General features: G+C 38.6%; 1 protein-coding gene across 1 annotated transcript; it reads right to left on the reverse strand.

The window, feature by feature from the left end:
* Window positions 1-4,872: 4,872 nt before the first annotated feature.
* On the reverse strand, window positions 4,873-9,122 carry LOC130430270 (C2 calcium-dependent domain-containing protein 4C). Its single transcript, XM_056759309.1, has 2 exons — window positions 9,016-9,122; window positions 4,873-7,843 (listed from the first exon to the last, which is right to left on the reverse strand). Exon 2 carries the CDS (start codon window positions 7,798-7,800, stop codon window positions 6,532-6,534), a length of 1,269 nt encoding a protein of 422 aa, XP_056615287.1. The 5' UTR covers window positions 7,801-7,843; window positions 9,016-9,122; the 3' UTR covers window positions 4,873-6,531.
* Between the last annotated feature and the right edge of the window lie 2,917 nt (window positions 9,123-12,039).

Genomic DNA, 12,039 nt, shown 5'->3' on the forward strand with positions numbered 1-12,039 from the left:
AATGAATTCTTTCAAATGAGTTTTGTGGTAAGTATTGCCATGTGATATTGCAACAACAAGAAATTTTGGAAGGCAGCTCATGTTTTGGAACTAATTGGTTTACTATGTTTTGGAAAAGAGTTAAAGCATTCAACATCACACAGAGAAAAAAAGAGATAAAGGGGAAACACGAGTTGCGCTCCTGAATTCCCCCTTGCAGCATGGAATGAATTAGAGATGCACCAAATGCGGACACCTAACGTTTAACAGAGGTGTTAGTACTTTTGAATAACATGAAAAGATTAAGAGTTTACAGCCCTGGCACTCTGAGACCCAGGACACCTGTTCAATTGTGGGATAATTCTCTTTGATTTTATGGAAGCAGTGCGTTAAAAGGGATGCCAAAATACATTCGGCTGTTCCTCGTGCTCTCCCTCTCTTGCTCTAATTAAAGCTTCGTCTGTGTCGTTGCTCGGCGGCGAGAGGTTATTAATTCACAGGTGTCCGCGTCGACTGCGTCTCCATGGCAACCGAGAGGTATCCCATTAATCCCCCTGCATTTTATTGATGCTGATTAATCCCGACCGCAAACAATGTCTGCGTGCTCACCTCACCCCGTTTCTCGACAAAAAAATAGGAAAGCGCTGAATGCAATTTGAGTGCATTTAAGTTGGAGGGTCTGAATACTATTCCACAGAGTTTGGAGCTGGAATCTGATGCAAACAATTCATGTCCCGTTTCTGATTATGATTATTATTATGACGTGTAAGATAAACACTTTCATGACATATCATATCCCACCAAACCTGATGCGTTGAGATGAACTTCGTGCTCCATTCAAAATCAAAGGAAAGTTGCCTTTAACTTTTTGACTGTCATTTTTTGCCCCCATTAGATGTGTAAGGTTTCTAGCTTTTTACTCAATCACTCTCGGTCATGATAATAGAAAAGTTAACCTTCTTCACTCAGCTGTGGGCTAGCAGGGAAAACAAGGTAGGGGGCCTATATTTTTTTAGTGAAAAAGTACTTGAAATGGGTCTTACTGCAAAGGACTCCTGTTTCAATTTACATGCATGTAGGGAGTGGTGGGCCTAAGGAATTATAAACATTAGTGAATTTTTATTTATAAATGTATTACCATATCCATGGCAAACATGAAGTGATTGATTGAACTGGAAGTAAAAAAAGTCTACTTACAGGGTTCCCAGACCTTGCGTAACAAAATTAACCCCAAACTAGCCCAACGACTCCAGCAATGTTTCAAGTTTAAGTTTATTTGTTATGTGTATAGGTGTCTTATATTAAATATTTATAATATTAACATCGACTTAGCGTAGGGTTGCCAGATCTTGCTCAACGAAACTAGATCCAAAGTAGCCCAACGACTCCAGCTAAGTTTCATGTGCATGTATCATCTATTACATGTTTATAATGTTAACAATAAAACATTACATATAATTAAGAAAAGGATAGTATACAGATGTTATAAATTGAAATACATTGTCTGAAAGTGTGGGTGCCAAAGTAGATACCGATGCTCAAAATATGCCACTCATATACCTTAAAAATACATATTTTACAGTCACTGCTATGCATTACATAGTTTCTTCATGAACCCTGATGAACAAAATCTTTACATCTTTTAACATGCAAAATAAAAAGCATGGTTGATGGTTGTGTGCATAGCTTCAAACTAGAACTCTTCTAAATGGGTGCTTACTGTCCCAGATGATACTTAGCAAGCACAACTAATAACTATAACTAAGTGCTCATTTGGGTTCAATCTTTTGTGCAAACTCCATAGCACGTTTCCATTTTTGGAAATGACCAACTTCTTATTCATAAGAGCAAGATTTGCATAACATAAATCATGCACAGCTTGACGACTACACATAGAAACTCAAACGAGCTTGTGAGTAAATGCCAAGTTCACTCGAATCAGTGCTTTCCTGAACACAGGAATATTATTCTACACAATAAAGAACTAGCATGGTTTTATTCATTTGCTAAAATCTTTTTGGCTTCAAGAAATCATGCACAGTAATTGTAAATTTGATATTCAAGCACTGAAAGCAGCACCATATGTTTTTTCTCTATTATCATCGGGGCAGATGTTCAATGGGTTTCCATGGGAACACGTGTCACTCTGATTTAGATTGGCCGGTTGGTGCCTCTAGGTGCAATAAACCTGAACTGAGTGAACTGAGTGAACTGAGCTAAGCTTCATTGCTCAAGTTGGAGAGTGCAACAAGAGAAGACCATCTAAGACGCTACAGATGGTCTTAAAGGTCATGGAAAGATTATGGACACATATCCCAAGCTACCATTTATAAGTGAATCCATGATGTAAAACCTCCTAAACTGCAATATTTTAATCCCCATTTTGGAACCAAACTCTACATATATACCACGGTACTTCAAAGTAATTCTAAGACTACGATATATTGTATATATCGATATAACGATATATCATGATCCAAAACACATTATAGTAACAAGATTAAAGAACATAAAAACCTGGTTATTTTATATTAGTATGTAAAGTCCTTATGTTTTGTTGTTCCATGTCCCAACACATCAGGTTTATACATTTAAACAGTATGTCAAACAAAAACGTACAATTAAATTTAGTCATTTAGCAGAGACTTTTATCCGAATCGACAAACAAAGAGTTTAGGGAGCAATAATACAATAGGTGCCAATACAAAGTAACTGGTTTCAGCCGGTTTAAGTCAAAAGTATAGACTCGTACACTATTTTCTATTCTATTAATAGCGAATTAATTGCTACACTATACATCTTATAAAAAGGAAAAATGTATTGTGGCATCAGATCATTCGGCAGGCTTTGTCAAAGCATGTTGGACCCTTTTCATTCCAGCACATGAAACAGACAGGCAGCAGCCCCTCCACTTGCTCCCCGTCTCAGTGGTTGCTATAGCAATCCCCTAACCAATAATAGCCCTTACCTTTAGCTCCCTGAAACCGAAGGAAAACTGACGGGCTGTTTCAACCAAGCAGAGATTTTGTTGGGTCTCTCATTTCCAAAGTGGCCTTCCACATCCAAGCTTATTAACTGTATTGAAGTTCTCAGAAAGATTTCGAAACAAAAACTATGAGTACAAAAACATCTGAGATTTCAATACTGTATATTAATATCAATGCATTTTTATTGAAATGTCTCAAAATAACGTTATTAAAGGAACAGTGGAGAATCATTCGATTCGAGGAACTCGATTCTTGATTCTTGTTTATACGCACACAATAATAATATGTGACCCACTACATACCAAAAACGTATCACTTTGGGGTTTGTTCAATTCATAGGTGTGACCAAAAAATCACTAATGCCATTCCAGTACATCATAAGTCATAAGTAAAATGTTGCCTCGTCTCACCTACTTCTGCACAGAAGCAGCTCTTCAGAAACGCATCTCGATTGAACAAATCACCATGTTGATAAGGACTGAAGGGCTTTAAATCACGCCATATCGTCAGGAAATAAGTGTTGTCGTCCCCTGAAGAATGGTACATTTCTGGTGACCAAAGAAATTGTTTCGTTTCAGACATTTCATCAAGATTAACAGTCTAGACATTTGACAACAAATAAATTTCCATATTACCGATTAAACTCGCAAAATGAAACTTGAGCTGGCTGAAGATAAAGTGAAGATAAATAAGCATTTTAGTGGCGCTAGCTTATCCTAAATATTCAACTTCAGCACATCGTTCAAGGTATCATTTGTGATATACAGACAAGAATGATGAGCATATCTCAAATGGTTCATCTTTCTGGGGAAGGGAACAGACATTCTAGTATCAACTGGTCGATGGCAACTTAGGGTGGACATCTAAAAAGTATCCAATTAGCAACCTGTCAGAATACCTGTTAGCAACCTGCATTGTCCGGGAAAACCAATAGCTCCAATAGCTAGTGAGTCCAATAGCTTTAGTTCAACCCTGTTATGGAGAAATATCAAACATTATTATTAATATTACAAACATAATATTATTCTTTGCCCAAAGAACATTTATAAATAATACAATGCCGTTTGATTGTTGTGACCGTCATTGTCACAGATCTTTCACCTGGTGTTGTTCAACCCCGAAAAAAATATTTGATTTGAAACCAAGGGACACACATACTGAATAAAATACGTAAAAGTAAACACACTAAGTTTTAATAAGTGTAAAATGTACTTCATGTATGTGAGACGGCAGAACACAATGTAACTTAAAAAAGCCATTATGTTGTTTGTGTCTCATGTTATATAGGAATTGGTCAAAACGGGCAATAGGGCAGGTTGAATTGTGTGTGTGTGTGTGTGTGGGGGGGGGGGGCTGTAACAGGTTTGCAGCTCTATTACTTTCTTACTTTCCCTGTTCTGCTCTCTCACTCTTTTATTTCTCTCTTGTAATGAGGTGGCGACCTGGCAGCAGCGATAGATGCCCAACTGCTCTTAACTGTTTACAACAAAGAGATGCCTGATCTTTCCAGGCCTTTTTGAGATAAACCTCTGGAAAGGTTTCTCATGGTGACTGTAGATGTGTAAAGCGTCAAACGTTGACCTCACTCTCTTAAAAAGGCTCACTGTCCATTTAAATGACCAAAATCTTTAATTTTACATACAATTATTTTTCAGTTTGTTAAATATTTGTTGCATCGAACATTATAATTATGGATTTATACAACAATTATAATTATTTTGAAAAGTTTGTGAAAAATGTACAAATGGGGACCAAGACTGCTTAGTAGAATTAAAAACAACAGCAAAATGGCCACAAACTTATTTTTATTTTTCCTCAAGTTGCAAAAATACTTCAGACCAGACCCCAACAAAAACCCATGCACACCCCCCCCCCCCATTGTCCACTTAAGATACAAGTACACCAGTTGAACAATCAGTTAAATAAGCGTGCAGGATAAAACAGATAACCACAGTGAAAATATTATCCATGCACACAGGTTACAAACACCAGAGTTCAGCAGGAGCACACTAAACAGCTAGTGAACGGTTCACTTATACATCAAGTACACAGGATTGGCACTTTCTTTTGCAAAATACACCTGTGAAAACAGGGAGACTCCAGCATTCGAGTGGTTTCAGAAATTTTAAAAACACTTGAAATAATGAAAAGCTTTATATGCTTTAAGCACTCAATAATTTACAGCACAATCGACATTTTATTAATATAGAGATGCTTGCGGTACAACTCTGGTTACTCACTTGTGTCACTCACCATCTATTATTCACTGAGGAGGAGCTCTTTGATTCTTTTATGAATTATTTTGATGAGCATAGCAAACGCTTCAAAGATGATCTTTTGTTGTTTTTCTGTGAAACAGAACTTGATTCCTTAAACAGTAAACTTTTAAGTATCAATAAGTGGGAATAAAGAGAATATTGCTTTTTCACTAATTTACCTTTCTCTTATTGTTCTTGTTTTTACGTTTTATTGTATTTTTATAATTTTTTGCTTGTTTGTTTATTGTAGTTTATTGTTTTTTGTTCATTTCAGTTTAAAGCGATTTTGTTATGTGCTTTTGTCATTTTTTAATTTATTTTTAACATGATACTAAAATAAACAAAAATTCAAAGTGTATAAGTTATAGTTTACATTGTTTAGCTTTTTAATTTATAGTTAAGTTTAGAGCCTCATCTTAAATTTATTTTAGTTTATTGCAGAGAAATCATTCTAATATTCGTTTAGTTTAAGTTTTTCAAATAATACTTTGGCTAATATTTTGATTTAAATTAAAATCAACATTTAAAGAGTTTTAGTATTAGTAGTAGTAACTTGTATATCAACCATTTTTTTTCCTACAGTTGAAATGCAGTGTGTATTGGCATATCACAAGTGCACAGTAAGTTAATCTCCGATAAGAAACTTTTGTAAGTAGACTTTCACATACATCCCTTTTTATAAAAGGCTCTTGTCAAAGGTCTGTGCCCAAACATTCATTCAAAATACCCGACAAATAGACACTGCTAATAATTAGGGTCAGAAATCAATTCCATCAATAACAAAATGATCCCTTCTCCCAGTAGTAAGGCTTTTGGGTTTCACCAAATGACATTCTGGCATTGCAAGAATACATCATCGCATTTACAAGTTCACATCAAAGTCTCACAAAGATATGCGCAAGAGTGACATAACGATTGTTCGTTCTGGTTGTTTATTCTCCAAATTAGACACCAGATGCATCCAGGATCAAAGCTAACATTAGCACCGAGGGCCATTGTGTAGCTTCAAAGGTCTGTGACGCTGTAAAAAGTCTTAACAATCGAAAAGGTAAACACAGTGTCTTAATTAGGCTAAAGTCGTAGAACAAAAATACAGAACATAACAAACAAAATACTTTTTTTGTAGGTTTTTTTAGATTTATTGACGACAGGTTCAGAACTATCCAAATATCTTGATGCCGAGCAGGTGGTTGTTGTTGGTATTTTTTTTATTTGTGACAACTCAGCCACTGCATCAAAGACAACAAAGCACAAATCTATTACAGAAGATGTTACTCCACCTTTGAATAAAGTGACCCATGTCAGGCTCACTGAAGTCCTAAGATCTTGCACAGAGGAACCTCGCGTTCCCCCAAAAGCGTGTCTCTTTTCAAGCTAGTGCCTTTATTCACAACCTTGATCTTCAGAGCTATGTTTTTTACCTGCACCGAAGTCACCGAATCGAAAAAGAAGTCCTCGTTGAAGACGGGATTGCGACTGTTCTTTATAATCGTGCTCCTCTGCTTCTGCAACTTGCCCGGATTGAGATAGAGTGATACGCAGCAGTTGATGCTCTTGATGTCAAACATGGGCTCGTACAAGTCCTCAGCCGCCATGATGCGGATTCGCAAGCGCACCGTGCTGGCATCGTAGTCCGCGCAAAGCCGGACGGTTCCTCCTTTGTGCATGTTGATGGTGTGTTCCTTGTAGTGACGGTCAGCGCCGTGAAGGTGTTCCAGGGCTCCACCGGCATGTAAGGATGAACAGTGGCTACGTCTATTAACGTTGGGGCTGGGCTCAGCAGAGCTGCACTCGTCCGTAGACACCGAACTGTGTCTGGCGAATGTCCGCTTGCCTTTGGCTACCTTGGCTTGCGTCTCGTGGGTAAAGATCTTCAGTAGGGATGCCGAACGGGAAAGCAGCGGGGAACTGAATGGAGAGGACTCTGCGGAGGAGCAGGTGTCGCTTTCGCCTCCGCTGAAGTAGCGATATGGGTTTATGTGAGATGTGTTGAAGTCCGGGGGGTTAAGATGGTTCCCTTCATTGCTGCTCTTGTTTTGGGACTTGCGTTGAGTGTTGGGGGAGGTTACCGGACTAGTGTGGTCGCAGTGGAACAGGGATTCCTTTCGCCTGGTGTGGGGACTTTCCATCAGCGTGGCAAAGCCATATGAAGTCTGAGTCTTTGGGATGTACGGGAGAGACATGGCGGTCTGTGATTGAGGATCAGCGTTGGTGTCGCCCGCTACGACATCGTCGGCACTCTCAATCTGAATGATGTGGCGGTTGGCAGCCCTAAGAAGGTTCTTGGTGTCTCCGGCCAACTTGCTGACCAGTCGAGGGCTACGGGGGCTGCTGATCTTCTTGATGCTGATGGTTTGCTCAGACGTGGAAGGTCGTAAACTTTCTTTGGACTTGACGTCGGATGCCTCAGTCTCTGGTGGGCAGCTTACCAGCTTTGGAGGGATAAAGAAATCTGGGATCTTATCGGGTGTGAGGACGTTGCTGTAGACAGGTGACTTGCCTTGTTTGTCGCCCGCCTCTCCTTGTCGGAGGACATTCGTTTCGACCGAGTCCCGGATCTTTTCCAGAACCCACATGATCCCTCTGGGTATAACCCACTGAGTGGTGATGCGTTGTCGTCTGTAACCATAAGCAACAGAAATCTTCTATTTCAACAATGAGCCTTATTTAGAGACACAGACGTTTATGAGTTTGGTAAAACACAAACAAAACAACAAGCCCCCTAATGACACTTCACCTTATGTAACCATCATATCATTATACAGTCTGACAGTATGTAAAGTTAAGAGGGTGAATACACTTTTTACGATGATAGTCACCCCATCTCAAACCAACAAATTCACATGCGATTGTGATGGAGCAAGAAATACAAACATTAGAGCTTAAGTGTCCCACATTTTTCTCCCTACACATACTGCCAAATAAAAAACTGTGCGTACCTTAATGACCTATATGTGCCTATTGTATCCTTACAATTTATTTATTTCGGTATAATTTATGTTTTAACTTGAATGCAACCCATATACCTGAAGCACAAAAACTGTATAATTGTCCTATTCAATCATTTATAACATAAATAATATACAAGCAATACATTTAAATAAAACTTAAAAATTAAAGCGCATTTGTAATGCATCATGAGGAGGATCTGACATCATACTGTACCATGCGCACCTTATCAACATTGCTGTTTTTTTTCTATACTTTAAGATATATATTCTGTCAAATATCCTAAATGCTACACTTTAAATTGAAAGTGACTGCATTTTGCTAATATCCAAGACAAATCGGATTTGAAAAGGACACGAGCAACAGGTTTGCGCAAAGACAGTGCGTCTCGTTCAGACCTCAACTTCTCTGCTCACTCACTATAACATTGCCTTTGGAATAGACTGATAAAATATCAATATCATTAGCAGTGTTTAGAAATATATCACAGTCAGTAAAGAGTCCCTTTTATCCGATTAAAACTACTGCCAGAAAATCCTTTAAGGAAAACGATATTCTTGCAGTTACCATGAGCGCATCTTAAATAAGTGTTGTCTCTTCCCACTCCTTTGAGGCATTAACGGACTCACTGAACTCGTCTGAAAGGGAAAACGCGTCAAAACGATCTTGAAAACGGACATATTGATCATCTATGTTAGACTATAGTCTGTCAAAGTCTAAATAAAATCATTATTCCATTTGAAACGGGATCGAGCAAATAATTGTATTCATTCAATGGGTCTTAACTTGAAAATAGTAAAGTTTAAGAACTTTCAAACCCGTTGCATCAATAAATTACTCACTGGGTTTGGAAAGGGTCTTCCTCGTCTCGAGTCCTCACAGATGTTCACGTTTGCAGGCACATCAATGTTCAATAGAGTGCGTTGTGTCTCCCTCAGGCTGCGGTGAGAGGTTCGCATCCACAGGTTGCGCTTGTTGCGCTTATATACTCCTGCAAGACAAGCGCGCCCCAGCCAACCAATAAGAGGACACGATGAGCTTCCGATCTGTGTCGAAATAGATGCCGAACATCGGGTTCAACGTTGTTTAAAACAATGCAAATATCGACTTGATTTAAACTAGAATTAAATGCGTTTGACTTTATACGTATCTGTGAAAAAGATCAGCGTGTGACATCAAAGTACCGCGAGAGCAATTATAAAACACAGCTTTCGGATAGCTCTCGCGGTACTTTGATGTCAAACGGGGATCGGTGAAGTTAAAGTGTATGTACACAGTATTTTTAGAGTGCTTTAGGTTTGTGCTTAATTAAATTAGACCTAATATGACGTAAACCCCAGAGTGGATTAAACGTGCACTTACAGAAAAGTACGTGGAAAATTAGCGCGGTGGTTTGTTGCGCAGTAATTTCGAAGGCTATAAAAAAGTGAAGTCAGGGGACCGCGAAAGCACTTGACATGATTTCATTTAAATCACTTGCCTATCTGGTGCCACGATCTGGCTATTAGTTTCCCTGGAGACCTCCCCATATCTATGGCAACAAATAGATTTTTGCAGAAGCATAAATAGAATAGGATACAAATAGGGACCCGGGAGGAAAGAAATGGAGGGGCGATGCTCGCGCTCCAGGGATGGAAACAGACATTTTGAGGACCACTTTAAGAAAGGCTTAATGTAAAGGTCCAGGGTGCAAGTCTGATGTTTAGAATAGAAATATCAAAAATTAGAGAAGATAAAAGGACAAGTACCCCAAAAAATGATTTTACTAAGTCTGTATATACACGAAGATATTTGGAAGAACACTTGTAAGCAAACAGTTCTTGGCCACCATTAACCAGCATAGTAGGCAACATGACAATGGTAGTCAAAAGTGCCCCAGAACGCTTTGCTTTCTTACATTCTTCAAAATATCTTCTTTTGCGTTTCAACAGAACACAGATATTTATAAGCATTTTACTACTATAGTAGTCAATGGTGGCCATTTGGTTACATGCAATTTTTGGGTATACATCAGAACAAAGAAATATACCCAGATTTGAAACAACTTGATGGCGAGTAAATTAAGACAGAATTAAAATTTTTAAGGGGGAACCGTTCTTTTAATTTGAATACACAGAATATCAAACGGCAAGAACTGTATTGAGAATGAAGTGACCAGATCAGACCGTCTTTTGTTATAAGGAAACTGCTCATCATCTGCTCGGATGTACATGTCAAGTGCACCTGGTCACGATTTGTTCCTCTATTTCTAGCATTCGGTTGGATGGAGAACGGAAAAAGCAAGAAAGCAAGAAAATAGGCTTGACCTGGAAAATGTGGAAAGGTCACAGGAGACTCGGGGTACTTCGTGTTCCAACAAGTTACATGTAGCTCACATGGCTCCATTCATGTTGTCACAATTCACAGCTTGATGGAAAAGCAGCGGAATACACATCACACACTCATAGGACGGTTAGGTTGATTGTTACACTCCATTCGCGGTCATGGGTTTCCTTGACAACTGCATCACACATGCACACCCTCCTGGAAGACTATATGTTTAAACCCACCACCCTCGTGTTTGAATCTCTCGCCCTACTAGAAAAACATTTACTATTTAAAAACATGAAATTTACTGGCGTCACATCATTAATGAATTTCCTGATTTTTTTTCACAACTTCAATAACGCTGCAGCATTTGGATTAAAGAGACCGTTCGCCTAAAAATGTGTAATTTACTCATCCTCTTTGCATTTTAAACCTGTATGGCTTTCTTCTGCAAAAAAACAAAAGAGTGTCTATTATACGGACATTTGTAAAGAATGTCTATTGTACTATCACAAAACAATGCAAGTCGATGGGTGCCCTCCCTGTTCGGTTACCAACATTCTTCAAAATCTTTTGTCTTCTACGGAAGTCAAACGGGTTTAAACTGACAAGTCGGTGAGTACATACACAGTTAAAAAAAATTGTTGAACTTTCCCTTTAAAACCAAAACGCATCGTAATGCACATAAATATCACTAGCCGGTGCTTTTCCTCTGGGGCTCCAAAACGTTTCCGTTCGACTGACCTTCAAGTCATGCGTATTGGCATCATAACTGAGCAGCAAGAGCCCAGACTATTGTGCTGCATTGTCAAAGGCCCTTCATAATAGCTCATGGTATGCGACTGTCAGATTTCTTTCATTAAAAGGTCCACCGCCTATACACTCTGAATGCAATCAAGATTTATGCCTTTTACATGCAAACTATTGGCATAGGGTGCTGATGGAGTGACTGCGTCACATGAGCTTTTCAACAAAGTACTATGAAACACTGAGCTCATTCTTAGGTAATAAAAACATATCACTTCATCATGTACGATCTTTATACGCCTCTGAAGACATGGTTTTGTATATTATATTGCATTTCTGTCAATAGATCCTCCAGAGAAATTACACACTAGACCTTTATTTTTTGCCCCTGTAGGTATGACACTAAAGATGATGTCATGGTTTTCCATCTCACCCTCTTAGCAAATGTCCTAGAAGGTTATCCTAGAAAAGAACATATCTTATAACATGGGTAACTATGATCCTATTATAGTCCTCATTTTCAAATATTTGAAGCTAATGGAGAACAGAATGGTGATGAAGAGGTTTTCAAGCAGACATGAGGTAAATCCTATCTGATACAGTGTGTCTGGTAGGGAAATGTAATACCCCTGTGACTATAAGAAGCAATCCACTGCCCTCTAGTGGATACTTTGGTACAGACAGTAAACACATACGGTACATATAGTTGTGGTCAAGATTACAAACACGCAAAATCTATATTTTGTTTCCACAATAAGAAAATAACCACGGACACCAATTATTGTTTTTAGAGGTTTATACCCACCTGACTT

The sequence above is a fragment of the Triplophysa dalaica genome, chromosome 10, assembly GCF_015846415.1.
Source record: "Triplophysa dalaica isolate WHDGS20190420 chromosome 10, ASM1584641v1, whole genome shotgun sequence".
Taxonomy (NCBI): domain Eukaryota; kingdom Metazoa; phylum Chordata; class Actinopteri; order Cypriniformes; family Nemacheilidae; genus Triplophysa; species Triplophysa dalaica.

What these genes read in the sequence shown, in the direction of transcription:
- LOC130430270 (XM_056759309.1), bottom strand. Translation starts at nt 7,800, where the DNA reads ATGTGGGTTCTGGAAAAGATCCGGGACTCGGTCGAAACGAATGTCCTC.